Source organism: Trachemys scripta, chromosome 16 (assembly GCF_013100865.1).
Source record: "Trachemys scripta elegans isolate TJP31775 chromosome 16, CAS_Tse_1.0, whole genome shotgun sequence".
In the NCBI taxonomy this organism is placed as follows: domain Eukaryota; kingdom Metazoa; phylum Chordata; order Testudines; family Emydidae; genus Trachemys; species Trachemys scripta.
In genome coordinates, this window is record NC_048313.1 from 6,051,226 (window position 1) to 6,076,996 (window position 25,771).

General features: G+C 51.9%; 1 protein-coding gene across 1 annotated transcript in view; it reads left to right on the forward strand.

The window, feature by feature from the left end:
• Positions 1 to 1,878: 1,878 nt before the first annotated feature.
• EML2 (EMAP like 2) overlaps positions 1,879 to 25,771 on the forward strand; it is a 71,677-nt gene continuing 47,784 nt past the window's right edge. Inside the window, exon 1 of the mRNA XM_034792739.1 lies at positions 1,879 to 2,017. Within this exon, the coding sequence (XP_034648630.1) occupies positions 1,879 to 2,017 (139 nt within the window). The remainder of the gene's footprint in view (positions 2,018 to 25,771) is intronic.

Genomic DNA, 25,771 nt, shown 5'->3' on the forward strand with positions numbered 1-25,771 from the left:
TAATCTATTAGAGTTCTTTGAAGGGGTCAACAAACATGTGGACAAGGGGAATCCAGTGGATATAGTGTACTTAGATTTCCGGAAAGCCTTTGACAAGGTCCCTCACCAAAGGCTCTTACGTAAATTAAGTTGTCATGGGATAAAAGGGAAGGTCCTTTCATGGATTGAGAACTGGTTAAAAGACCGGGAACAAAGGGTAGGAATTAATGGTAAATTCTCAGAATGGAGAGGGGTAACTAGTCGTGTTCCCCAAGGGTCAGTGCTCGGACCGATCCTATTCAACTTATTTATAAATGATCTGGAGAAAGGGGTAAACAGTGAGGTGGCAAAGTTTGCAGATGATACTAAACTGCTCAAGATAGTTAAGATCAAAGCAGACTGTGATGAACTTCAAAGAGATCTCACAAAACTAAGTGATTGGGCAACAAAATGGCAAATGAAATTTAATGTGGATAAATATAAAGTAATGCACATTGGAAAAAATAACCCCAACTATACATACAAGATGATGGGGGCTAATTTAGCTACAACAAATCAGGAAAAAGATCTTGGAGTCATCGTGGATAGTTCTCTGAAGATGTCCGCGCAGCGTGCAGAGGCGGTCAAAAAGCAAACAGTATGTTGGGGATCATTAAAAAGGGGATAGAGAATAAGACTGAGAATATATTATTGCCCTTATATAAATCGATGGTACGCCCTCATCTCGAATACTGCGTACAGATGTGGTCTCCTCATCTCAAAAAAGATATACTGGCACTAGAAAAGGTTCAGAAAAGGGCAACTAAAATGATTAGGGGTTTGGAACGGGTCCCATATGAGGAGAGATTAAAGAGGCTAGGACTCTTCAGCTTGGAAAAGAGGAGACTAAGGGGGGATATGATAGAGGAATATAAAATCATGAGTGATGTGGAGAAAGTGGATAAGGAAAAGTGATTTACTTATTCCCATAATACAAGAACTAGGGGTCACCAAATGAAATTAATAGGCAGCAGGTTTAAAACAAATACAAGGAAGTTCTTCTTCACGCAGCGCACAGTCAACTTGTGGAACTCCTTGCCTGAGGAGGTTGTGAAGGCTAGGACTATAACAGCATTTAAAAGAGAACTGGATAAGTTCATGGTGGTTAAGTCCATTAATGGCTATTAGCCAGGATGGGTAAGGAATGGAGATGGATGGCAGGAGAGAGATCACTTGATCATTGCCTGTTGGTCCACTCCCTCTGGGGCACCTGGCATTGGCCACTGTCGGTAGACAGGATACTGGGCTAGATAGACCTTTGGTCTGACCCGGTACGGCCGTTCTTATGTTCTTATGTTATGTTCTTATGAGTTGGCCAAGGTCGGCCTCCATGTTTCATGGTCAAAGACAAAGCTGCAAACCCTAGGACCAGGTCCAATCTCTGAAGAATGGAACTGTCGAAGCAGTTTCCAGCTTTGGCTATTTGAGTTCTATACTCACCCGTCCCTCCAGCTCTCATGCGGAGGGTCTCCACCAGATCGGCAGCGCAGCATCCGCCATGGGTCGTTTATGACGAATATGGAGTCAGCGTCATCTCGGCACAACAACCAAGTTCAGGACCCATTGGAGCTGTATCCTCTCCGTACTGTTGTACGGCTGCGAAACACGGCCACGCCGCCGCTCAGACTGGGCAGCGCTGAAGGCTTTCCGCACAAAATGCCAACGTGGTATATTGGGCATAAAGCGGAACGACTTCGTGCGTATCGCAAATGTTGACAGTCGCTCCGGTTTACAGACTACCCGGGCCATTGTCCACAGCTGGCGTCCTACGCTTTTCAGCCACGTCACCAGAATGCTGCAAGATGTTCCAGTGGACGCCGTCCTCTGGGTGGCTTGTAACATCCGGGATAAAATCCCGCCATGCGAGGGGCGGAGGCGGCCCAGAGGCAGATCCCCTGGTACACGGGTCCATTGAGTCTGTTCCGACATTGGATTTTTGGCCCTTGCAGGTGCACAGGAACGGGCCAAACGGTGAACGATTGCTACAGCCGACCATTTGGTAAGCGTTGAAGAAGAAGAAGGAGAAGATTGATTCAGGAGCCTCTGTACTTTTGGTGGTTCCCATCAAAACCTTTGGGTAGTGGTACCGCGGGACCCTGTTCAGAGGGCAGTGACCCAACCTGAGCCTGGGGCATGGACGTCTCTTCTCGGACTGACCTAGCGGCTCACGCAGCATCTGACTTTCTGCTACGAGCTACAGCACTTGGGCCCACAGCAGATGGTTCTCAGTTTGGAGATGAGGGACCTGCTTCTGCAGATCCGGTACCTCCTGTGGCCAGCGGGAGGTGGTGGACCTCCCGCTTCCATATCCAGGCTAAGGCGCTTCTGTGGAGGGAGTTGAAAGTGGTTGGGACAAAGCGTCAGGGACTGGGCCATAGGCAATCTGGCCTAGTGGTCATGGCTGGTGTCACAAGTCAAGGATGCCATGGAGCAGTGGTCAGCGAGCAGGGTAATTGCTAGAGACAGGTGCCAGCTCTCGGCAAGACTGCAGGCGTTAGCTAAGAACTGACAGACCCATAGCTGGGGACCAGACCAGGTCATCTGTATGTTGGGTTTGCTCAAAATAGGCATTAGTCTATGTGACGTTATGAGTGTAAGATAATATTTCATTGGAAGGTGATAGGGCCAGAAAGAGTTAATTAACGCAGACTGACCTAACCCATGCGTGAACCTTAAGGACTAGTTAGGAAGACAGGTAAATGAATAGAGCTTTGAAATGCAAGTCTGCATTGTTAGAGATCTCAAGGGTAGATGTTTGCTCAGGTCTTGTGATGTAAGCAAACAAGTCTTGTCTATTGCTGTAACTTTAATTCGAAGATCAAAAAAGGAATATTAACATTTGTGATGATACTTGAGGAAAATAGTATTATTGTCTCTATGTCTCTTTGAAGGTTGTGGTAACCTGTATCTGAACTGTTTAATGGATAAATTACCCTGTGCTAATTGCCAGGATGTTTGGAAGAAGGAGAGTTAAGCCTATTGTTTTCTCAGGCCGAAAGGCTGCTGGAAATGTATAAGAACCCTGGGACACGATCCTTCTGCATCTCAGATCTGCTTTGGGTTTCAAGAGGGGGAAACCTTAAGCCACAAGGATTGAGATCCCCAGTCACTGACTGGAGCCACCCTGAATATGGACATTGGACTATAACCTATGGACTATTTCTAAAAGGACTTTTGGCAACTACAAGCTCACCTCTGCTATGTGTCTGAACCTCAAGAATTGAATTCAAGTCTGTCTGTATATTGATCTTTTAACCAACACTCTCTCTCTTTTCTTTTTTAATAAATTTTAGCTCAGTTAAGCAGGATTGGCTATAAGTGTGTATTTTGGATAAGATCTGAGTTATAATTGAACCTGGGTATGTGGCTGATCCTTTGGGGTTGGAAGAACCTTGTCTTTTATATGATGAGATAAGATTTTCAGTAATCATCATCATATCTGGCAGGTGTGTCTGGACGGAGGCCTGAGGCTGGGCACTTTAAGGGAACTGCGTTGTTTGGACGTCTGCGTAACCAGTGAGGTTATAGAAGCTGTTTTGTGCTGGTTGGTAAATCTAAATCCTGGAATATCCACGAGCGTTTGGGGTTTGTCTGCCCCGTTCTGTTTGCAGTTCACCCTGATTGAGTGACCTCAGCTGGCTCCCACGGGCAGCACCGTCCCAGTCTAACAATAATGTATCGAGTGTTTAGACTCTATGAAATGTGTGTGAGTTGCTGCCGGCATTAATCTCACCTGCAGCATCTGTATTCCAAGGCATAAGAGGCTTAGGGACACCTGGAGCACGGGGTCGGGTCCCTGCCCATCTTGGTTCCCCTAAGGACTTGGTCCAACCCCAGCAACCTGGAGCGAGGACACAGGGGGGCTGCGTTGCAAAGCCTGCTGCTTTCCCTGGAGCCGTAACGCTCTTGTGCTTTTTTGAGAGTCAGGTGTCTGAGGGTCAGAAATCCCTTTGCTGGATGTCCCTTGTTTGGTGCCACCTCGCCCCTGAAGGGGTTAACTAGCAACCAGCGCTTCCCCAGCCCGAGGGACACGGCAGGGACATGTCTAAGCAGCTGGGGGCTCAGGAGGGCTGGGACATTGGTTCTGGGGCCCAGGTGGTCAGACTTCGGGGTTCTCCTGCTCGAGGAGGGTGTCTGCCCCGGGATCGGTCACTGCCTAGTCCCAGGGGCTGAGCCGGTGCCTGTTCGGAGAGCAAGGCTGGGTGGGGGTGACATTCCCCTTGTCCCTGGCATCTGCTCCAGAAGTCGATGGCCGGCAGTGGGGGAGAGTCCACAGTTAGGGGCAGGCAGGTGGACTTTGCTCATGTGACTAGCCCCAGAGGAGCCCATGTTCCCCTGAGTCAGAGGCTGGGAAGTAGGGGTGGGGGCTCCCTGAAATTGCACAGAGCAGGCGATCTCTGCAAAGCGGGTCTTGCCGCTGGCTGCTCTGGGGGAGGGGAACAGGCAGGGGTACTCCCAGAAATTTTGCCCGTGTACCCACAGCTGAGCCCGTCTCACTTAGCGCGATCCCACTCAGCTTTGGGCCGGCGACCCCTCGGTCATGCTGGAGGGGCCGCCGGGCCAAGTGTCAGTGAGTGGCGTCGTGACCCGGCATGCCAGGCTGCAATACCGCTCGGTTTAGGGGGCCCTTCCAGACCCTCCTGTCTTGGATGGCTGGAAACCTTCTAATCTCGCACCTCAGTGGCTGGAGCAACATCCGCCTCTAGCTTCAGTGGCTCTCCCCGCCATGTATTTCTACAGAGCAATCAGACCCACCGTCCAGGTTAACCGAGCCCAGCTCTTTCCATCCCCTCTTGGCTCTCCGGTCCCCTGCTCTGGGCCTGCTCTGGTGGAAACTCCTCTCAAAGGGGACACAGCGGATACCAGAGCCGTGGCACTGAGATGTCCCTTTCTCTACACGGCGTCGCACTCATGCAAATACCCTGCACTCATGCCAGGTGTCCCCTCTATGGGTGGGCACTGGCTGAGTGCGCCTACCTGGTGGTGCTCTCGTGTTACTATTAGAGATGGACAGGAAACCAGAGTCGCATCCCATAAGATGAGTGCACCTAGCATAGGAGCCTTGCACTATAGAATATCAGGGTTGGAAGGGACCTCAGGAGGTCATCTAGTCCAACCCCCTGCTCAAAGCAGGACCACTCCCTAGACAGATTTTTGCCCCAGATCCCTAAATGGCCCCCTTCAAGGATTGAACTCACAACCCTGGGTTTAGCAGGCCAATGCTCCAACCACTGAGCTATCCCTCCCCCCCCCCCAGTGCAGGGCATCTCCACGAGGGTCTGTGCTCCAGTGCGATCCCATGAATCTTGGTCCTGCTAGTGAAGGCAGGGGGCTGGACTTGATGACCTTTCCAGGTCCCTTCCAGTTCTAGGAGATGGGATATCTCCATTAATTTATTTATTTATATTTTAATTTAATCTCCCTAACATTGCGCCCAACACAGACAGCAGCCGCCCCCAGAACAGCCCAGATCTCGCCGGACCTATGGCTGAATCGTGCCCCAGATGCTTTAAAATTCATTAACTCTGCCCCACCCTGGGTGGGTAAAGCCCCCCCCCCAAACCCTCCCTGCTCAGGCAGATGCTGTCTCTGTGGTGCTGAGTCCCCGAACGTTCCCTGCTCGGAGCCTCCTCCCACCTGCGGAGCACAGGGGTCTCTGCTCCCAACTCCCCTTTCCCTGACACCGGTGCAGTCCCGGCTGAATTACACCACAGCCCGGGGGTGGGGCAGGCCTGCAGGGTGCTCGTGTAACACTAATAATAAATAACACTGATTCCCGGTGCCAGGCCGCAAGCAGCACCTGCCATCCTGCCCTGCAAAGCCGGAGACTCCAGGCACCCGCCTCTCCCCTGGCAACACATCGATCCAGCAAGCGACGAACAACCCAAGGGCATAAGGGGGTCCGGCCAGGCCATCCCACTAGGAATAGCCCCTTGGTGAACAGGGACTCCCCAGGGTAGGCACTGGCCTCTGGTGGTGACAGGAGGAACAGCACTTTGATGGCTGGGAATATGGGTAAGATGCTGCCCTCCTGGGGCGGCAATGGGAATAGCACCTTGCTTACCTTGTATTATTAATAATCAAGTGTATTACAGTGGTTCTCAAGCTATGTACCGGTGTGAGCCACATATGCCGCTCTGTGGGTGTTATGTGGGTTCAGCCACACGATATATATACTACCTGTATGGCCCTGAGGATGTCACATGGGCCACAGCTGTGTGCAGATTGGGCCACAGGTTGACAACCGCTGGTTTATTACAATCATGCCTGAGCGTGGGCAAGGGTCAGGGCCCCACTGTGCAAGGCGCTGTACAAACAGCACCAGTGGAGTCTCTGGGAATAACTCCTTGATTAATATCAACTAACTCCGGGGAGGCGCGGGCCTTGTGTTAGGTTTCATGGGAGCTGGCCAAATTTTTTTCAAATGAAACGTTTTGGTTTTGGTAGACGAATGGCCTTTGGGGGAAAGTTCAGGGGGGTTGTGGGGTTTTTTAGGGGGTTGTTGCAAAAAGTTCAGTGCCTCTTGAAGAGCTGTTGTTTGTTTGTGCTAAACTTTTATCAAAACCACCCGTTTTTAATGCCTAGGACTGTTCGGATAAAGGGTTTGGTTAAGATTTCAAAGTCGAGCCGGGTCTAAAGGTTTCTGAAAAAAAATCCCCAAATTATGGTCAAGTTGGATCACTTTGAAACGGAAACGTATCCGCTACTTGCCAGGTGAAAATAAGATTTCTCTTTTCAAGCCCTGCTCTACAATTGGTACTAACAAAATGCCATTCCCTTGGGGGACATCAGAGGGCAGTGTCTGTCCTTACCTAACCGGCAAGGTGCTCTTCCCACATCCACCCCGAAAGGTCAGTATGCTCAATCCAGGGCTACTCCCCTTCCCCCACATGGTGTGTGTCGGGTCAGCTCTTGGGGTCAGGCACCAGCTTGTGATCTGTGTTTGTACAGCACCTTGCACAAGGGAGCCCTGATCCTATCTGGCACCTGAGAGGCACAATTAATAATAATACTAGCTATAAATGACACAGCATGGAGAGATGCAGATGCCTGGTGGTGACAGCAGATCTGCTAATAGAAGGTGTTAGCCCACTCCCACCATACTGTCTTCTTACCTTAGACCAGAGGTGGGCAAACTACAGCCCGTGGGACCATCCTGGCCGGCCCTTGAGCTCCCGGCCAGGGAGGATAGTCCCCGGCCCCTCCCCTGCTGTTCTCCCTCCCCTGCAGCCTCAGCTCGCCGTGCCGCCAGCGCTCTGGGTGGCGGGGCTGAGAGCTCCTGCCAGGCAGCGTGGCGATGTGGCTGGCTCCGGCTGGGCAGCGCAGCTGCCAGTCCTGGTGCTCTGAGCGGCACGATAAGGGGACAGGGAGCAGGGGGGGTTGGATAAGGGGCAGGGGATCCCGGGGGGCAGTCAGGAGACAGGGGGTGGTTGGATGGGGCGGAGGTTCTGGGTGGGGGTAGTCAGGGGACAGGGAGCAGGGGGCAGTTGGATAGGGGTGGGAGTCCTGGGGGGTCTGTCGGGAGGCGGGGGTGTGGATTGGGGTCAGGGCAGTCAGGGAACAGGGAGCAGGGGGGGTTGGATAGGGGGTGGGTCCCAGGGAGGTGCTTATTGGTGGCGGGTCCCGGGAGGGGCGGTCAGGAGACAAGGAGCGGGAGGGGTTGGGTGGGTCGGGGTTCTGAGGGGGGCAATCAGGGGGCGGGAAGTGGGAGGGGGCAGATCGGGGCGGGGGCCAGGCTGTTTGGGGAGGCACAGCCTTCCCTACCTGGCCCTCCATACAGTTTTGGAACCCCAATGTGGCCCTCAGACCACAAAGTTTGCCTACCCCTGGCTTAGACCTTGGTCTATCTCGTGCTTTGCTGCACATTGGACTACCCACATTTGCCATCCTTGCCTGTCAACTGCCCTTCTCTCCAAATCTTCCCATTTCATGTTGAGGTGCTTGATGTCATTCAGAACTGTTCGTTTCCATGTTATTCTCTGTCTTCCTCTCTTTCTTCTTGCGTTTTCTGGCTTCCATTCAAGGGCGGTATTTGGTAGGCATTCTCCTTCCATGCTCAGCACATGTCCCAGCCACTGAGGTCTTCTTTTGTAGATGATTTGTGAGAGGGTGCCTTCATTCGTCTTCCTACCTCTAGATGTTATTCCCAATATTCTTCTTGGACAGTTGTGATTAAATGCATCCAGCTTTTGCATCTCTTTCTTGGTAAGTTGCCATGTTGTGATGGCAATAACAATTGCTTGGTACACGTTCGGTTTTGTCTTGGGGGAGCTGTTTTTGAGTTGCCAGATATTTTTGAGTCTTCCAAATGCAGCGTTTGCCTTCCCGATTCTTCTTATTATTTCCTCAGAACTGGTACCATCTTGGCTGATGGTACTTCCAAGATACGCAAAATTGTCCACCTTCCCCAGTTTCTCTTTTCCAATTTTGATTTCTGTCCCTGTAGTCCCCATTAACAGGACTTTACATTTCTTTGCAGTGTAGCTCAAACTTATCTTCTCCCTTACTTCTTTTACTTGGTTTGTGCATTTTTGTAGCCCGTTGGCATCTTCATTGATAAGAACGATGTTGTTAGCGAAGTCTAGATCAAATAGCCTTGAATTGTTCCATTGTAGGCCATATGTATCACTGTCACATTGTTTGCAATCATAGCCAATGACTAGTATAAACAAAAAAGGAGACAGGACTTACACCTGTCTTGATGCTGAATACCTCACTCCGCCAGTGCCGGTCCCAAGCCCAGATCAAAAAGGAGGAGGGTTGGTCAATGGGGCAGCTTCCCGTCACCGTAAAAAAAAAATTCTAGCTACAGAAACTACTCACATAAACCAAAGCTCACGGCCTGAGGAGGATGGAAAGCGTTCGGATGCACATACGACAGCAGATGGCCAAATCCATCGGGAAGTCACCCGCTCGAGGGTCCAAATTCTGACGGCCAAAAAGAGTACATCCATTGCTACCTGGAGCGTACGAACCCTGAATAGTGCAGGAAAATTAGCACAGGCAATCCAAGAAATGGATAGATATAAAATTGTCATCCGAGGACTTTGTGAAGTTAGATGGAAAGATCAAGGCATGATAACATCTGAAGAAAAAACAGTGTTATATTCAGGTGGAAGCCAACATGAGAGAGGTGTAGGAATCATCATGAATAGCACTGCAAAGAAATCACTTATGAACTGTCTTCTTACCAAGATGGTATTCCTATCATCCACACTGGGGGCCAATGTCTCTGGGGGGCTGCATCTTCTCTCTCAGACACTCCTAGGGGAGACAGCTGTTATTGACCAAATTGAATCCAGCTGCCAATGCCGTGGCTGGCCTGGGAGGAGCTAGAAGACATCGAGGGACAGTGCCTTCTGCTCCCTCTACTGGAGAAAAGGAGAAAGACAGCCCTGCAAGCTCATTTACATGAATTCAAATAGGATTTACCCATAATTCCACTGGCTCGGGGTTGTGGTTTTGGCTGAGTTTTGTTTCCATTTTGATGTGTGACTGTGATAATTGAGGATTATTTGGGATGTGCTCATGCTAGGACAGATGGATTTGTGCTGGATATGGCCAGGGTGAAGGTCACCCTGACTGAACAAGCATCAAACTTGGGCTAGTAACAAATATTGGCACATGAAGGATTTTCCCCGCAAAAAAATGTGTGTGTTTTTGAGATAAAATGTTTTGGTTTGTTGCAAAATTTTCTCTCATTTTATTTTTGAAAAATTCAGAACTGTTTACAAATGGTGAAAATCAAAACTAAATATTTTGTCCAACTCAAAACAGAGATTTGACTTTTCCATTGCCCGGAAATGCCAGCAAGGTTTGGTTTAAATCCAACCGCAACCAATTTTTAAAAATTCTTTCGGAAATTTCCAAAGAACCAGAAAATCTGTTATTTGCCCAGCTCCGGTGCTGACGCAATAAAGGGGACACAGCTTCGTCCTGGCAATGAGGGGTCTGGTCCAGCCGAAGCCCTGGCTGAAGGTCTGGGTCCACGCTGGGTCCTCTGAAGCGTCTGGTCTCTGTGCAAAGGATTCCAGCAGGCCTGCCCGGGTCGGGGCAACAGCAGAGCAGAGCTGACTCCATCAGTGCAGCAGTGACCGATTGCACCACGAACCGGCCCAGCTGGCCTGTGGGCACAGAGATGAACTGGCTGAACTGGGCCAGGTTGCTTGTTAGGGAGGGATATGGTGGGGTGGGTCCAGGGCCGGCACTTCCACTAGGCGACCCTAGGCGGCCGCCTAGGGCGGCAGGATTTGGGGGGCGGCATTTTGCCATACTCGGTGGAAATTCGGCGGTGGGGGGTCCTTCCGCTCCGGGTCTTCGGCGGAAATTCAGCGGCGGGTCCTTCACTCGCTCCGGGACCCGCCGCTGAAGTGCCCTGAAGATGCGGAGCAGAAGGACCCCCGTTGCTGAATGCTCAGAGGAGGAGCGCTGCCACCTAGGGCGGCAAAAACCCTGGTGCCGCTCCTGAGTAGGTCTATCCAGACTGGAGCAGAGCAGTGGAGACTGCCGGAGACTAACGCCCCATAGGCGTAGCCTCATGGTGAGGCAGGTTTTCTGGCCCTCCGGCAGCCGGACATTCACTATTAAGCTGGGGTGGCTCACCCCACTCCTAGGCGGTGGATCAGGGTGTTTGGTTGCTTATTGGCCGAGCACAGCACGGTCCTGCACGCAACTCGACAGCATGTGTCTGTAACGCGATAACTTCCGAATGCCACTCCCAGAACTCCAGGGGATGTTTGAGGCAAAACCTTCCTGATCTGCGGGGGAGAGCGGAAAACCAGGCGGGGAAAATGGGGAACACATGGCCTGATTAGCAAACCCTGTAGCTTCAACCCCCTCTGTAACTGTCTATACAGCAAAGATGCCTGGCAGCCACCAACAAGTTTCAGAAAGGGGAATGACACAAAAATGAGGAAAATGGAAATTAAAAGGTACAGTCCCCAAAGTGAAACGCCTGCAAGCTGCATGGAAACTTTAAAAAAATGCCATAATTGAGGCGCTGATTAAATGCATACCCCCAATTAAAAAACAGAGTAAAAGGACAAACAAGTGCCACTGTGGCAAAACAACAAAGTAAAAGAAGTGGTTAGAGGCAAAAAGGCATCTTTTAAAAGTTAAATCCTATTGCGGAAAATAGAAAGAAGCATAAACTCTGGCAAGTCAAGTGTAAAAGTATAAGAAGGCAGGCCAAAAAAAGAATTTGAAGGGCAACTAGCCAAAGACTCAAAAAGTAACAGCAAAAAAAAATGTCAGTAGATCAGAAGCAGGAGGCCTGCTAAGCAATCAGTGGGGTCACTGGATGATCGAGGTGCTAAAGGAGCACTCAAGGACGATAAGGCTGTTGCGGAGAAATTAAATGAATTCTTTGCATTGGTCTTCACTGCAGAGGATGTGAGCGAGATTCCCACACCTGAGCCATTCTTTTTAGGTGATATATCTGAGGAACTGTCCCACATTGAGGTATCATTAGAGGAGGTTTTGAACAAATCGGTACATTAAACAGTAATAAGTCACCAGGACCAAATGGTTTTTACCCAAGAGAAAGGAACTCAACTATGAAATGGCAGAACTACTAACTGTGGTATGTAACCTCTCTCTTAAATCGGCTTCTGTACCAGATGACTGGAGGATAGCTAATGTGATGCTAATTTTTTTAAAAGGCTCCAAAGGCGATCCTGGCTATTACAGGCTCATAAGGCTAACTTCAGTACCAGGCAAATTGGTTGTATACCTTGGGGGAGCATCCCGGAACCCCCATATTCCTCGTTTTTATATCATTGTGATCTGGCATATAAAGCATGCGTTGTAAGGTATCAGAGGTAAGGTTATGATCAGCAGAAACCCACTGGTCTATCTAAATATGTTTATCTTTAGTGCATATGAAGTTATGAGATTGTCACTAAAACATGCTCTAAGTTGGGGAATCAGCCAGATATTAGCTCCCCAGAGACGACTGTAAGGAAAGTAACCAACTCCCGGGTGGGTGTCAAACAACCATCAACAGCCATTGTCCAGCAAGGGAGCTACCATGCAACGACTCACCTGCATGAGGCCACACCAGAGGAATTGCTCAGTCTGGCCTGGAGACTCAGCAGTGCCCCCCAAACACGCCTGGACTTGTGCTCCCCAAGCACATGGGACTGAGGATATAAAGCAGAACACAGGGGCCACATGCTGGGCCTTTCTCCTTCCCCCACCTACGCTGCAAGCAACAAGGACACTCTGAAGGCTCCAACAGAGGATACTGGCCCAGGTTTCAAGGGTGAAACCTGTGTACTATGAACTGCAATATCCACTGGGGTGAGAAAAACTGCTTAATCTAGAGGTTGCCCAGAGTTTAAACCAGTGGTCTCCAAACTTTTTTGATCCCACACCCCTATCAGTAAAAAGTTTTTGAGCACGCACCCCCCTGCCGCGCCGGCTCTACCATTTTTGCCAAAGCAAAAAAAAAAAAAAAAAGCGTTCCTCCTGTCACGCACCCCCAAGGATCCTCTTGTGCCCTCCCTGGGGTGCGCGCACCCCACTTTGGAGACCACTGGTTTAGACTGTGGGGTTATATTTTATTTTGGTAACTAACTCTGACTTTTTGCCTATCACTTAATATCACTTAAAATCTCTCTTTTGTAGTCAATAAACTTCTTTTACTGTTAATCTTTACCAGTGAGTTTGCCTGAAGTGTGTGGCACATCTGCTCAGGTTTGCAAAGGCTGGTGTATGTCCACTTTCCACTGATGAAGTCAGGGCCATCCTTTGGATTTATGGGGCCCTACGCAGGATTATTAAACTGGTGCCCCTGTGCCCGACTTGCTCTTAGCAACACAAACATAAGCTGACAGTATTGGAAAACTTGCCACATGCACTTTATTAAACCCAGTTTAAACTAATTAAGCGCACTGTAATGCTGATGGACTATCCTTGCACTAAAGGAGTAGAAAAAATACTATAGAAAAAATTCTGATTTCTTGGCAGAATGATGCAAATAATATAACTTTTTTAATTTGTCAACATTTTATTGGAAATTTCTATGAAGAGGTATTGAAACAAGGATTTGTTTTTAATTAAAAGCAATCTTTCCGGCTTTTTTGGCTGCAAAATCAGTAATAATGTCATCGTATGACAAAGACAAAGTGATGTCTTGTTTGATTGCAAGAACAGCAAGACCAGTCAAGTGTTCCTGGCTCATTGTAGAGCGGAGATAATTTTTAAATGAGCGTTAGTTTTGAGAAACTCCGTTTTTCCAATGCTACTGTTACAGGAAGTGTCAGTAGAATATGAGTGGCAATGTACACATTAGGATATTTGTCAACACGTTTGCTGGTATGAATAAATGTACAATGTCCATCACCGATTTTGCATGTGACAACATTGATGACAATATACTCAATTCCTTGTACAGTTGAAGTCCATTTAAATCAGAACTATCCCCGTGCTTCAGGAAGCGCTCTAGGTTCTTGCATTTTGTCATTAGTTCCTCCTGTCAGGGCCGGCTCCAGGCACCAGCCCACCAAGCTTGTGCTTGGGGCGGCACCTGGAGGGGGGCGGTGCAGCACTCCGGCCCCCGGGGAGAGCGGGGCCACGGCTGGGCTCGCCGCCCTCCCCCCGGCGCTCTGGCCGCCCTCCCCCCCGGCGCCCTCCCCCCAGCAGCCGGGGGGAGAGCAGCGAGCCCTGGCTGGGGCTCGCCGCCCTCGCGCCGCTCTGCCCCCTGCGCTCTGGCCGCCGGGGGGAGAGCGGAGCCCCTGCCGGGGTTCACCGCCCTCCTCCCAGGGCTCTGGCCACCCTCCCCCCGGCCACTGGGGGGAGAGCGGAGCCCCCGCCGGGGCTCGCCACCCTCCCCCCGGGGCTCCGGCTGCCCTCCCCGCCCCACAGGGGACGGGGGGCGGCCGGCGGCTTTTTTGCCTGGGGCAGCAAAAAAGCCAGAGCCGGCCCTGCCTCTTGTTTTCCTATTTTGTTGAATTTAGTTCTGTCATACCAAAATCCAAACTCTTCATGGTGTGCTCGTAACGTATTAAACCTTTCATCAATGGCAGATATTGCTTTATCCATCACAACATTAAAAAATTCAACCTCAAATTTCTTTTCTGGATCGTCTATGGGCTCATCTGCTCCTTCATCTTCCGCTTGCCGTTTTTTCCTCGAAACTCTTGTCACGTTCGGACATGGAAAGTTTGGTTCTACACCGAGTGCCTGTGCAAGCTCTCTCGCTGTAACCTGTGCTTCTTTGAATCCGTTTTCTCTGTATTTCACTAAAAAGTCTCATGTGTTGTTTCATAAGGGAAGTGTTGAATCAAGCTGCATCGTTGGACTTTGCATTATTTTGCTTACACTTGAGATTTTAACAAGAATGTCATACCAGATTACAGCAGACGTTAGAAACTTGACGCTGGATATTTCAGAGGCCAATGATCGTGCTTCACTTTTAGCTTTTGGAAGTCTGGCTTCTTCCAAAAGAGCAACCAGCGCTTCGTAAACTTCCTCAGGTTGATATCGCAATGTTTTTGCACTCTCTACTGTGCTTTCCCAGCGTGTCTCAGATAGAGGCTTAACAGTAATACCACTGACATGTGATTTGAATATTTGCCATCGTTGAGTGGAAGCTGACAAGAGCACGTAAATGCGTTGCAGCAACCCAAAAAAAGAAATAGCGTCTACAGAAGACATGGCCATATCGCACAAAATCAAATTAAGGCTGTGGCATGCACACGGAACAAAAAAGGCTGGTGGATTTTCTGCCAGCAATTTAGCTTGCACGCCAGACATGCATCCTCTCATATTGGCGCCATTATCATAGCCTTGTCCTCTAATGTTCATTACAGACAATCCCATTCGTTTTAGTTCATCATGGAGAGCCTGAAGAAGTCCAAAACCTGTAGTGTCCTCTACTTCTAAATATGTGATAAATGATTCTTTAATTGTAATCTGTGCTAAATCACTAATGTCGACAAATCTCACTACTAACGACATCTGTTCTTGATGACTTATGTCTGGACTGCAATCTAGAATTACAGCAAAATATTTTGCCAAAGAAACCAATGAAACAATTTTGTCTCTCACTTTACCACTCATTAGCATGATTGGTTCATTTTGAATTCTTGGTCCCAAATAGTGGTCATGTATTTCATTTTCAGTTACTTTTCGGAGATGTTCCCTCATCGCTGTGTCAAATTTTCCCAGCAGTTGTACAAGGCCCAAAAAATTGCCATTTTGGGGCCGGTATAATTTCCCAATGCTTCCTCTAAAAGCAAGATTGTTTGTTGATAGCTATTTGACGATAGATAAGAGACGTTCAAGAACAAGACCCCAGTGCTACTTCTCTGACTCCAGCAATCTTTGATTTTGGGCATCAAGAGTTGTTTGATTTTTTTAACCTTACACTTGTCTCACACCATTTGTGCATACTTTCAATGTGGTATTGTTTCTTTTCATGTTGCGGTAACGCGTGACTAAGATTTTGCCAATCATTAATACCCATGGTTGCTATTTTAAAATTGCAACTGTTGAAAATCTTGCATGGGAAACAAAATACAGCATCCTTGCATTTAGAGTACACAAGCCACCGTCAGTTGACAATTTCACCGTTAGAAAGTCTTTTGTAGTAATTGTTTTCTGTGAATTTCCTACCTCTAATGTCTTTAGGATATTCAAGACCTTCTATTCTCACAGGGCCTCTCTCAAGTATAATGGCACGGAATTCATTGTTTAAAGATTGCGGCCATGTGCCAATGTCATCTATATCCCATGCTAGTACAGTTTCAACTGTTGTACTTTCTTGGTTTCTGTCTGCGTCTGTTTCAAATGATTGTTCTGTGTTTTGTTGCGTTTCTTGAGCTTCGTCAGCATAAAAATTTTCTTCAGCAGTTACTTGATGATCTTGATCAACTTTGTTGTTTTCATCTTGATGATCTTGATCAACTTCGTTGTTTTCATGATGTACAAACTTAAGTATAGAACCTTTCTGTGCTTGTATAGCTAATCCTATTTCATGTTTCCGTTTTCTCTTCTGTGACCCGGAAAGTTGTTTTCGATGGGACATAACTTATAAGGGTGTTTTGTTAAAGGAAATAACTGTTCAAATTCTTGTCAGATTATCAGAAATATTATTTAAAATAACTAATATAGGATAGCCATGAGTCTGTGACCTTGAGCGAGTGTGAAGACACTCACAAGATGCTCCACCCTGACTGAGACACGGTAGAGTTGGAAACCCAGGTCATTTTTACAAAGTCACTTTTTAGTTTTAAATGTATAGTGGTCATCAGTCTTAATGTCAGTTACAACTCTCTATCAACCTTATACTGTAAATAGATTAATGGCATTATCCAGTTTAATAAGCTGGGTTTCCAAGCAGTGGGAAAATATAACTCTAGTTTTACTCCTAGGTAAAGCACAAAGTGACCAGAATGAAGTCAGCACAGAATCATCTCCTCTAGATTAAGGTAGCACAGAAATGTTACAGAAGTCATGGAAAGCATGGACAGAGACAAGCCAATTTCTTTTTCCAACGTAATGTTCCCTTGTTACAGAAGGACCCTCTCCAGGTTTTGTCACTCATCCTTTCTGATCAACAATGTCAGTTATGACACTGAACTTCCATCACCAGTTCATTTTACACAGACCGCTGAAGAATCAGATGATGAGAACTTCTGATCACTTGCAATCGTGACTGGATATCAGAGTACTATGCTAGCAGGATGACTGCTTGAAGAGCCACTCTTTTCCATCAAGAGCTTATTCAGAAAAAAAAATTCTTTGACATATTTCTGTGTTGCCCCCACACCTCTAAGCTCTGCCTGTCCATACGTCTGACCTTAACATTGTCCAGTCCTTAAATTGTGCCTTTTTTTTTTGGAAAGACGTTAGCAATAGCAGCACATTTTGGGCACTGCCAGAAATACGTGATAAATCACTGCCTCTAAAATTCCATCAAAACCGGACATTTTCACAGCTCTAGCAGATTCTTCGCAAGGTGTCCCTGGCCTGTTTGACTCACGTTAACCGTGTATTTGCTTTATGAAAGTTGGATAAAACATTGTGAAAACTTAAGACATTGGCTGCCCAACCTCTGGGCTGGCAAACTATACTGACTCACTGGGGGGAAAAAAAAGCAAGAGAATCTTAGTACGACATATAGTCACTCTGTACACTAGTCAGGGGATGAGCATATTACGGTTGGTGGAGGGCTCTATTCAGCAGTAACAGGGCTAGAGGAAAGCTTGTCAACATTTTTTGTTTCTCTGATGAAAATTGGCCCAACCCCTGCCCCAAACGAAACTTGTCACAAATACTTGTCAACAACTTAATTTTCTGTTTTTGGCTAAAATACTGATTTTTCCCCCCCGCCTAATATTGAAATTGGATTCAGGAACGTTAGCAAGCATTTTTGGCAAACCAAGTTGTTAAATGACACTCTAAACGGCAACACAGTCCTGCTTGGCTCACCCCCGGCCTGCTGGTCCCACAGCTGCAGTAGAGGAGGAGATAGGTGGAAAACTGCAGGACCCCAAAATCCACCTCTTGGGGTGCAGAATGTCAACCACAGCAGCAAACCCTCAGGTCAGGTCACCACACCACCGGGCAGCACGGACCATGGTGACGTTAGTGCAGCATCTGATCTCTGGGACGGGGGACCCGCGGGGGCCACGCAGCTCCCCCCGCATCGGATGGCTCGCGGCCTGGCGGGGGAGAGACCCACTCCCCACCCCAGCTCCACCAGCTGCGTGTGCGGCCTCCCAAACCAGCCCCTGCTGCTGGGCTGGCAGCCGGGGGAGTGAGGCACTTTCACTTCCAGCCCGAGCAGCACCTCCCCCACCCAGCCCTGCCAGAAGGGGGGGTCCTCCGCGGGGGGGCGATGCACCTTATGGGGAGCAACAGAGGATACCACCGCAGCCGCCCAGCCTGCCTGGCCTCACGCCAATGAGAGTTTCACACCCAGGTGAGTCCTTCCCCTGCCTCCGCCCCAGACCCAGAGCCCCTCCCCCCGCAGCCAGTCTCCGCCCTCGGAATGTGCCGCCCGCGCCAAGCCCGGCTCCCTCTAGGACCCAGCCCCACTCCTGTCCCGTCCCGGCAGAGCGGGGCCCCCCACACACTGGGGCCTTGTGCAGCTGCAGCGGCGGGTGTCTAAGCACCGCCCCGCTCCCGGCCTGGGTGTGGTTTGGGGCTTCCCCATTGGCCCCGCAGCCAGGTTCCGCCTACCCGAGCAACAGATCCCGGCAGCGCCCCCAGATCCTGTGGGGTTTGCTCATCACGGGGGTGACTGCCCCAGAGCAGCTGGGACGGGAACGTGGGGCTGGGGGCCTGCAGCACCAGGGACATGTGCAGCTTGGAGGTGCTGGTTGATCCAGTCTGCTGAGTCCAGGGGCATGTAAGGGGTCAGCTTGGGAGCGCTGGTTAACCCGGTCCGCTCAGACATGTGTCTGATTCTGGGGCTGGAGGAACCCAGCCCAGGGGAACGTAGGTCCTGCATAGGGTGACCAGATGTCCCGATTTTATAGGGACAGTCCTGATATTTGGGGCTTTTTCTTATATAGGCTCCTATTACCTCCCACGCCCGTCCCGATTTTTCACACTTGCTGTCTGGTCACCGTAGTCCTGCAGGATAGCTCCATTGGGAGGGCACCGAGGCCCTGCAGGGTGGCGCCATTGGGAGGGGACTTGCAGCAGGGAGAAGTTAAGCTCTGCATGAAAACACACGTGACACAAGCAGTACATTGATAGAATTACAGAAACACACACGCACACACCCCGTCAGAAAAGTAACCCTAATAAATGAGCGTACCCCAAAGTAATGGGCACATCTGGCAACAACTCTCATGCTCTAGGGCAGGTCCTGGGCCCCAGCCGGGTCAGGAAGGAGTTTCTGCCCCACTCCATGGGAAAGGGGGGCATTGTGGGTGTGGCGGGGGATCCCTCCTCTGTTCTGAGCGGAGGCTAGACGGGCATGTTGGAAAGGTCAGGGCAGCCTGGGCAGCTCTTTACGCCTCCCGAGATTGTCCTGTTCCCAGCTGATCCCCGGACTGGGCAGCTCCTATGGGGGGCTGGGAGGTGATGGGCGATGGGGTGGGTCCGGGCAGCTGCAGGAGGGGATATGGTTTGCTGGATGTTGCAGGGATCTGGCTTTGCTCTGACTGAAGTAGATTTGGCCTAGAGATGGCAGAGAAACCATCTGATGGGGAAGAAAGGGGCCGAGCACATCATGGGCTCCATGGGGCTGCAGTCCCCCGCGCAGTTCTTCATTCTGCTCGCCCTTGGGCCTCAGGCTGGGTGGACCTCAGCACCGGGGTGTTGGTGGCAGCATGGAGGGGTCTCCCCCTGCCCCGTTCTCCTCCTCGGTGAGTATCAGAGACAGCCAGGGTGTGTGCCCATGGGTGGGGATCTGAGACCATGGGGTGTGCCCATAGGGAAGGGAGGGCACGATGGATCTGTGACCATAGTGTAGGATCCAGTCACTCTGGGATCTGGTCCCTAACAACCTGTCTCCTTTCCAGACTACGGGCTAGCCAGGTGGAGCAGGGTGTTGGGACGTGAGTGTCCGTGGGGCCAGGGGACACCCGAGCGGGGAGTGAGGATGGAGTCACTGAGGGTTCCCAGCCAGGGAGAGCGGCATCCGCTGGAGATTCAGGGTTGAGGGAGAGGGACCCTGCCACCAGGGGGAGCTGCAGAACGGGGTGAGGGGCTTTCCCAGGCAACACATCAATTACAGGGTGATTGGCGGAGCTGAAGGTTATAAACCTCAGTGTATAGTCAAGACTTGCACTGTCCCCTACAAGTCAGTGGTGGTACCATGCACAGAACCAAGGATTCCTGGCATGCATCCTCCCTGCTCTCCCCACTAGACCCCACTCTCCTCCCAGAGCCAGGGACAGAACCCAGGAGTCCTGGCCCCAAGCCAGCCCCTCCCTTGCTCTGACCACTAGCCCCCACTTCCCTCCAAGAGCCGGGGATAGGAAAGTGGTGAACCAATTAATGAATCTGTATTGCTCCTCTGGAGCAGTGCCAGACGGTATATTCCTGAGGTACAAAGCTGGGAGCTGGGGGGGATTTGGCTGGTGCCTTTCTCTGTGTGATTCGTGAGTGGCTCTGGGAGCATTCATAGACTCATAGACTCATAGACTTTAAAGTCAGAAGGGACCATTATGATCATCATCATGCAATCCAGCTGGGTGTGGGGCTCCACATGCGGTTGTGCTGAGTGATCACAGCGCCCGGAGGGGTTTGCTGCTTGTCACTAGCAAAGCATTGTGAGAGACAGCCCCGGCTGGAGACAGTTAAGGGAGCACAGTGGTCCCACAGTCCCAGGCTGCACCCTAGGGATCCCGTCCCCCCCGCCCCCTCGACTCACTCCCCGCCCAGAGCTCACACAGGCTGGACATGTGCCCGGACGCTCACAGACTGGGGGTCTGTAAGGGCCGGGGTGGGGGAGCTGTTTCCAAAGCCCAAGCCCCACTGAGCATGCCCTGCCGGTGTCCCCCGCTTTGGTTAGATCAGGGGCATTGGCTGCAGAATCCCAGCTGATGCCAGGCTCCTTGGATGAAACCAGCACGTTGAACTGGCCCCGGGGAGCAGCCGGAAGCTGGTGCAGTTCTCAGGGGCCGCAGGGCGTGGGCAGCTGCGCTGGGCCGTTACCGGGCAAACGGACTCAGGCAGATGAGACGGGGCCTCCCCTCCAGTCCCCTGCTGTCACAGGCTGACCCGCAGATTCGAAGGCCAGAAGGGACCATTGTGATCCTCCCTGGTGAATTGCTCTCACTGTTAAGCATCGATCCCTTATTTCCAGTCTGAATTCGTCTGGCTTCAACTCCCAGTCCTTGGAACATGTTCGATCACAGGTCCCCAAACTGTGGGATGCCCCCCCCCACCGAGAGGGGCACAGAGGAACATTCAGGGGGGCACAGCAGCCCCCACAGGGGGAGGGGAGGGAGCACCACCCAGCCCTGCTCCGCCCCCAGCTCTGCTCCAGTCCCGGCCCCGCCCCCAGCGTTGGCCCCCCTGACCACAGACATGGCTGGCACTCCTGCCCCCAACCTTGGCCCCCAGCCTCAGCTCTGTTCCCGGCCCGGGCTCCGGACACACCCGCAGCTGTGGTCCCAGCCTCAGCCCCCTTACCCCTGTCCCCCCGTCCCCTGAGCCATGCTCCAGCCTCCAGCCCTGGCTCGGGGCGGGGGGTGGGGGGGACATGGACAGGCGTAAGGGGGGCGCGACCGTGAAAAGTTGGGGGATCGCTGTGTTACATCTTCCTCTGCTAAACTGAAGAGCCCATTAGCAAATATCTGTTCCCTCCGTAGGAACTTTTAGGCTGGGACCAAGTCACCCCTTAACTTTCTCTCTGTTACGCTAAAGAGGGGCTCATCCTGGCGTCTCACTGTGACAGGTCATTCCGATGGGGCTCCACTTCCCATCCCCACTGCTAGCACCCACTCACAGATGCTCTGGGGTAGACCCCCGGCCACCCTCCTGGATGGGTCACTCACAGGTCGGCACGGTGGGTACCCCCGGCAGAGTCCAGTCACCACACCGGGGTACTCCTCACGGGCTCCCTGGCTTTACGGAGACACCCGTGTCTCTTAAGAAGCGGGGTCTGGTCCATCCCCTGGAGCTCCGAGTCGGTTCCTTTTCCAGCCCACGTCCCAGCTGCACAACGCACCGGAGAAGATCCAGAATCCCTGTCATTGCTCTGGATGGAGGCAGGTACCAGAGAGACAGGGGCTCTTTGCAGCCATCCAGCCATTGAGTTCAGCTCCCCCCGCACAAGGCAGCCGGGAGGGGGCCTCCACTTTGGCCCAGCCTGTGGCCTCAGGGAACGGCAGCCATGTCAAAAGAGGCCAGTTCTTCATGAATGTCTCTTCAGGAAAACTTTATTCGCCAGCCTCCGGTGAGGAGGGAACTTTTGACAGTGAAGAGTCATGCTAATAAAGACCATTGCACCTAACTCCATTAACCCCATCACCCCAGGCCCACTCCAGACTGGCCCCAGAAGCTCCTTTTCCAAAAGGACCCATTTGAACTCATCAACCAGTTTGCGGATTTACTTGGCGACTCTCAGAAGGCGGAGTCCGGTCTCAAGGCGCCATCCTAGGGAGGTCAGGGACCGGGGTTTATTCTCTCCATGGAGTGGACCTCAACTCCCTGCTGTCAGTGCAAAACTCACCTCCGCCTGGCCTCCAGACGTCTCCCCACAACAGGTGCACGAGGTTCAGGGGACTTTGCAGGCCAGACACCAAACACACCTGTTACAGACTTGGTTTAACTGGCCAGTCTGCTCTAGCACCTGTGTATGACCCCGGGTGACGAAGTGGGGTTTTCCCCCTTGTTGTGTTGTATGGGAGTCTTAACGTTTGGCATGAATACTCTGTGTGCCTCAGTTTCCCTGGGTACTGTACCAATGCTTAGGTGGTGGGAATATGGGTGTGTGGCTTTTGCTGAGGCCCTCGCGGGCAGGTGAGGCTGCTTGCATGTAAGCGATGGACGATGGACCATGTCCTTCGTAAGCTGAGACCCAGGAGGGGTATGTGACCAGGTAACACTTTGCCTGGGAAGCGAGACAAAGACCGGAGGAGGGGCAGTGGGAAGCTGGACAGCCGATTGTTGGGAGACTTGGAGAGGGTGGGGGAGTCCCAGGAGCGCCGCCAGCTTTGGCGGAAGGTCCCGTCCCAAAATGCCGCCCCCCCCACACAGAGGCGGCGGAAGGTCCCACTGTGGAAATACCTCCGCGGTCGCCACCCCCCAAATCGCAGTGCCCTAAGCGACCGCCTAGGTCGCCTAATGGGTTGCGCCGGCCCTGGGGAGTCCAGGGCATCTGGCCCGGGGTTCTCCAAGATGGACTTTGCTGAAAGTCACCGATTTCTGTGCTACCAAGCTCCGTTCTATGCCGTGTTCCTTCGACTAATAAACCTGTTTTACACGCTGGCTGAGAGTCACGGCTGCCTGCGGAGTGGGGGTGCAGGGCCCCCTGGCTTCCCCAGGTGGACCCACCACGGGAAGAGCACGGTGAGAACAGGGATGCTGAATGCTCTGAGGTCAGACCAGGAAGGCCGTCGCTGAGGACAACATGCCCTGAAGGGAGTCACGCTCCCCAGCATCCTGGCTGGCTTTATTCAGAGCAGTTCCAGAGCATTGGGCCTGCGACTCTGTCACACCCCACTCCATGAATGTTCAAACATGACAAATGACTGAAGGCTGGTACTTCATGACGTCAATAGCCCGAGGTGACCGTCTCTTTGAATTGCTCGGCGAGCGCCCGTATCAGCCCTTTAGGGTGAACTCTGACGGGGATGTGCTAATTATCCCAGAACCGTGCGTTCGAAACCCAACTCCCGTCCAACGCAAAAGATATCCCAACGTGCTGACGCCTAGAATTGCACAGCTGGAGCGATACTGCTTAGGGAGAGGGAATGAAGGGTTGTGAGTTCAATCCTTGAGGGGGCCATTTAGGGATATGGGGCAAAAATCTGTTGGATGATTTAATTGGGGATTGGTCCTGCTCTGAGCAGGGGGTTGGACTAGATGATCTCTTGAGATCCCTTCTGTCACGGAGTATTGGGGGACTCAGGGCCCTGCACCCCCGGCTTCCTGCGATTCACCATGACTCTCAGCCAGCCAGTAAAGCAGAAGGTTTATTTGGATGACAGGAATACAGTCCAAGACAGGTCTTGCAGGCACAGACAACAGGGCCCCCCTCAGTTAGGTCCAGCTTGGGGTCCCAGGGCATCCCAGCCCACCCCCCTTTGGGGGGTCAGAGCCATCTCTGCCTCCCAGCCATCTCTCCAGCCTGCTTCCAGCACTCTGCCTTCAGCGACCCCTCCCACCGCCTTTGTTCAGTTTCCCGGGCCCCGGAGTCACCTGGCCTCCAACCCCTTCCTGGGTTCTCATGTTACAAGCTCAGGTATGTTCCCTCGGGCAGACTCCCATCCCCCGATGCAGACCATCCTAGCCACACTCGCCTGTCAGCATTCACACACCCCAGCAAGAACAGTCCCAGTTCGTCACACCTTCCAACCCTGATATTTTATGATTCGATGAAATACCTGATGTGCTTTAGCTGAAGTGGTCCCAAAGACACCGAAATGCCGTAATCAGCTGGTTTTGCGTTGCCTCAGCTGGGGTGAGTCAAGGTTCTTGCCGAAGGAGACGCTTTCCGTTATGCATAAAGGAGAACTGATCATTAACCCTTAGCGCCGAAGTATTTACGTACACAAGATGTCAGGCGGTTTGGGCGAGCAGGTTCTGCGGCAGGGCGGAGTTAAGGTTGTTGGGTGTCCGGCCTGTGCATTCGCAGATCTTAATGTATCAGGACTTTTTAAATTTCACCTTAATTGTAAAGATTGTGGTTGTGGCTCCGGGCTGATTGCAATCTCCAAGCGGTGGGGGCAGTTCTTGTCGGGGAATCGATATTCCCGGGTGTCTGGCAGTGTCTGTATTTAATGGCTCCCAAACTTTGTGAACCGTTGCCTTGAGCTGCTTCAGAAGCCGCAATGATGAATCGAGCCAGTCCTTTAAGGACCCAGGCAGCGAGGTGACACATACCCCTCCTGTGCCCTGCTCTGCCCCAACCGCTGCTGTTTAACCCTTTTCACTCTGTGCAGGGCAGTGCAAAGCCCAGGGGGAAACTGAGGCACAAGTAGGCATCTTAAATGTATTACTAAAATTCTCCCTTTGTCTGGCTTTGCCTCGCCAGGGCCTCTCCCAGCACCGTTCCCAGTCCTGCTCCTCAGTGACACCCTGCGCCTTACAGGGTCTTTACACCTGCCCCCTTCTCAGCCGTGTCTGATTAATGAGCAGTGTCGCTGGGCCCAGGCCACTGGTCCTTACAGGGCCGGCCACCCTTTACCCATCCCTCCAAGGTCAAGCCTGGGCCTTTACCCCCACCTGGGCTGGGATCCCGCAGTTCTCCTGAGCTCAGGGCATGCACCCCATTTACTGACCACACTGACCCAGCAGGTCCCCTGCTGTTCCTGTCATTGGGGGTCAGCGACCCGGCTGCCTGCTCCCACCAAAGGGGGTGTTATTTTGCAGTAGGAACCAAGGACTTAGAGGAAATGAATTTTAAACAACAGTCTGTATGCATGGGGAGGGGGGATGCCCTGCTATAGGGGATGGGGGGGAATGGGTGCACTGCTATGGGGGGGAGGAAGGGAGATGCATGCCATACTACAAGGATGTGGGGGGGGGTGGATGCCATGCAATAAGGTGAGGGGGATGGGGACTGGGAGGGGAGTAGCTCACGTNCCTGCTATAGGGGATGGGGGGGAATGGGTGCACTGCTATGGGGGGGAGGAAGGGAGATGCATGCCATACTACAAGGATGTGGGGGGGGTGGATGCCATGCAATAAGGTGAGGGGGATGGGGACTGGGAGGGGAGTAGCTCACGTGCAGGCGGGGGGTAGCTCAGGGTGCAGGCGGGGGGTAGCTCAGGGTCCAGGCAGGGGGTAGCTCAGGGTGCAGACATCGGGTGGCTCAGGGTGTAGGCAGGGGATAGATCAGGGTGCAGGCAGGAGGTAGCTCAGGGTACAGGCGGGGGGTAGCTCAGGGTGCAGGCGGGGGGTAGCTCAGGGTGCAGGCGGGGGGTAGCTCAGGGTGCAGGCGGGGGGTAGCTCAGGGTGCAGGCGGGGGGTAGCTCAGGGTCCAGGCAGGGGGTAGCTCAGGGTGCAGACATCGGGTGGCTCAGGGTGTAGGCAGGGGATAGATCAGGGTGCAGGCAGGAGGTAGCTCAGGGTACAGGCGGGGGGTAGCTCAGGGTGCAGGCGGGGGGTAGCTCAGGGT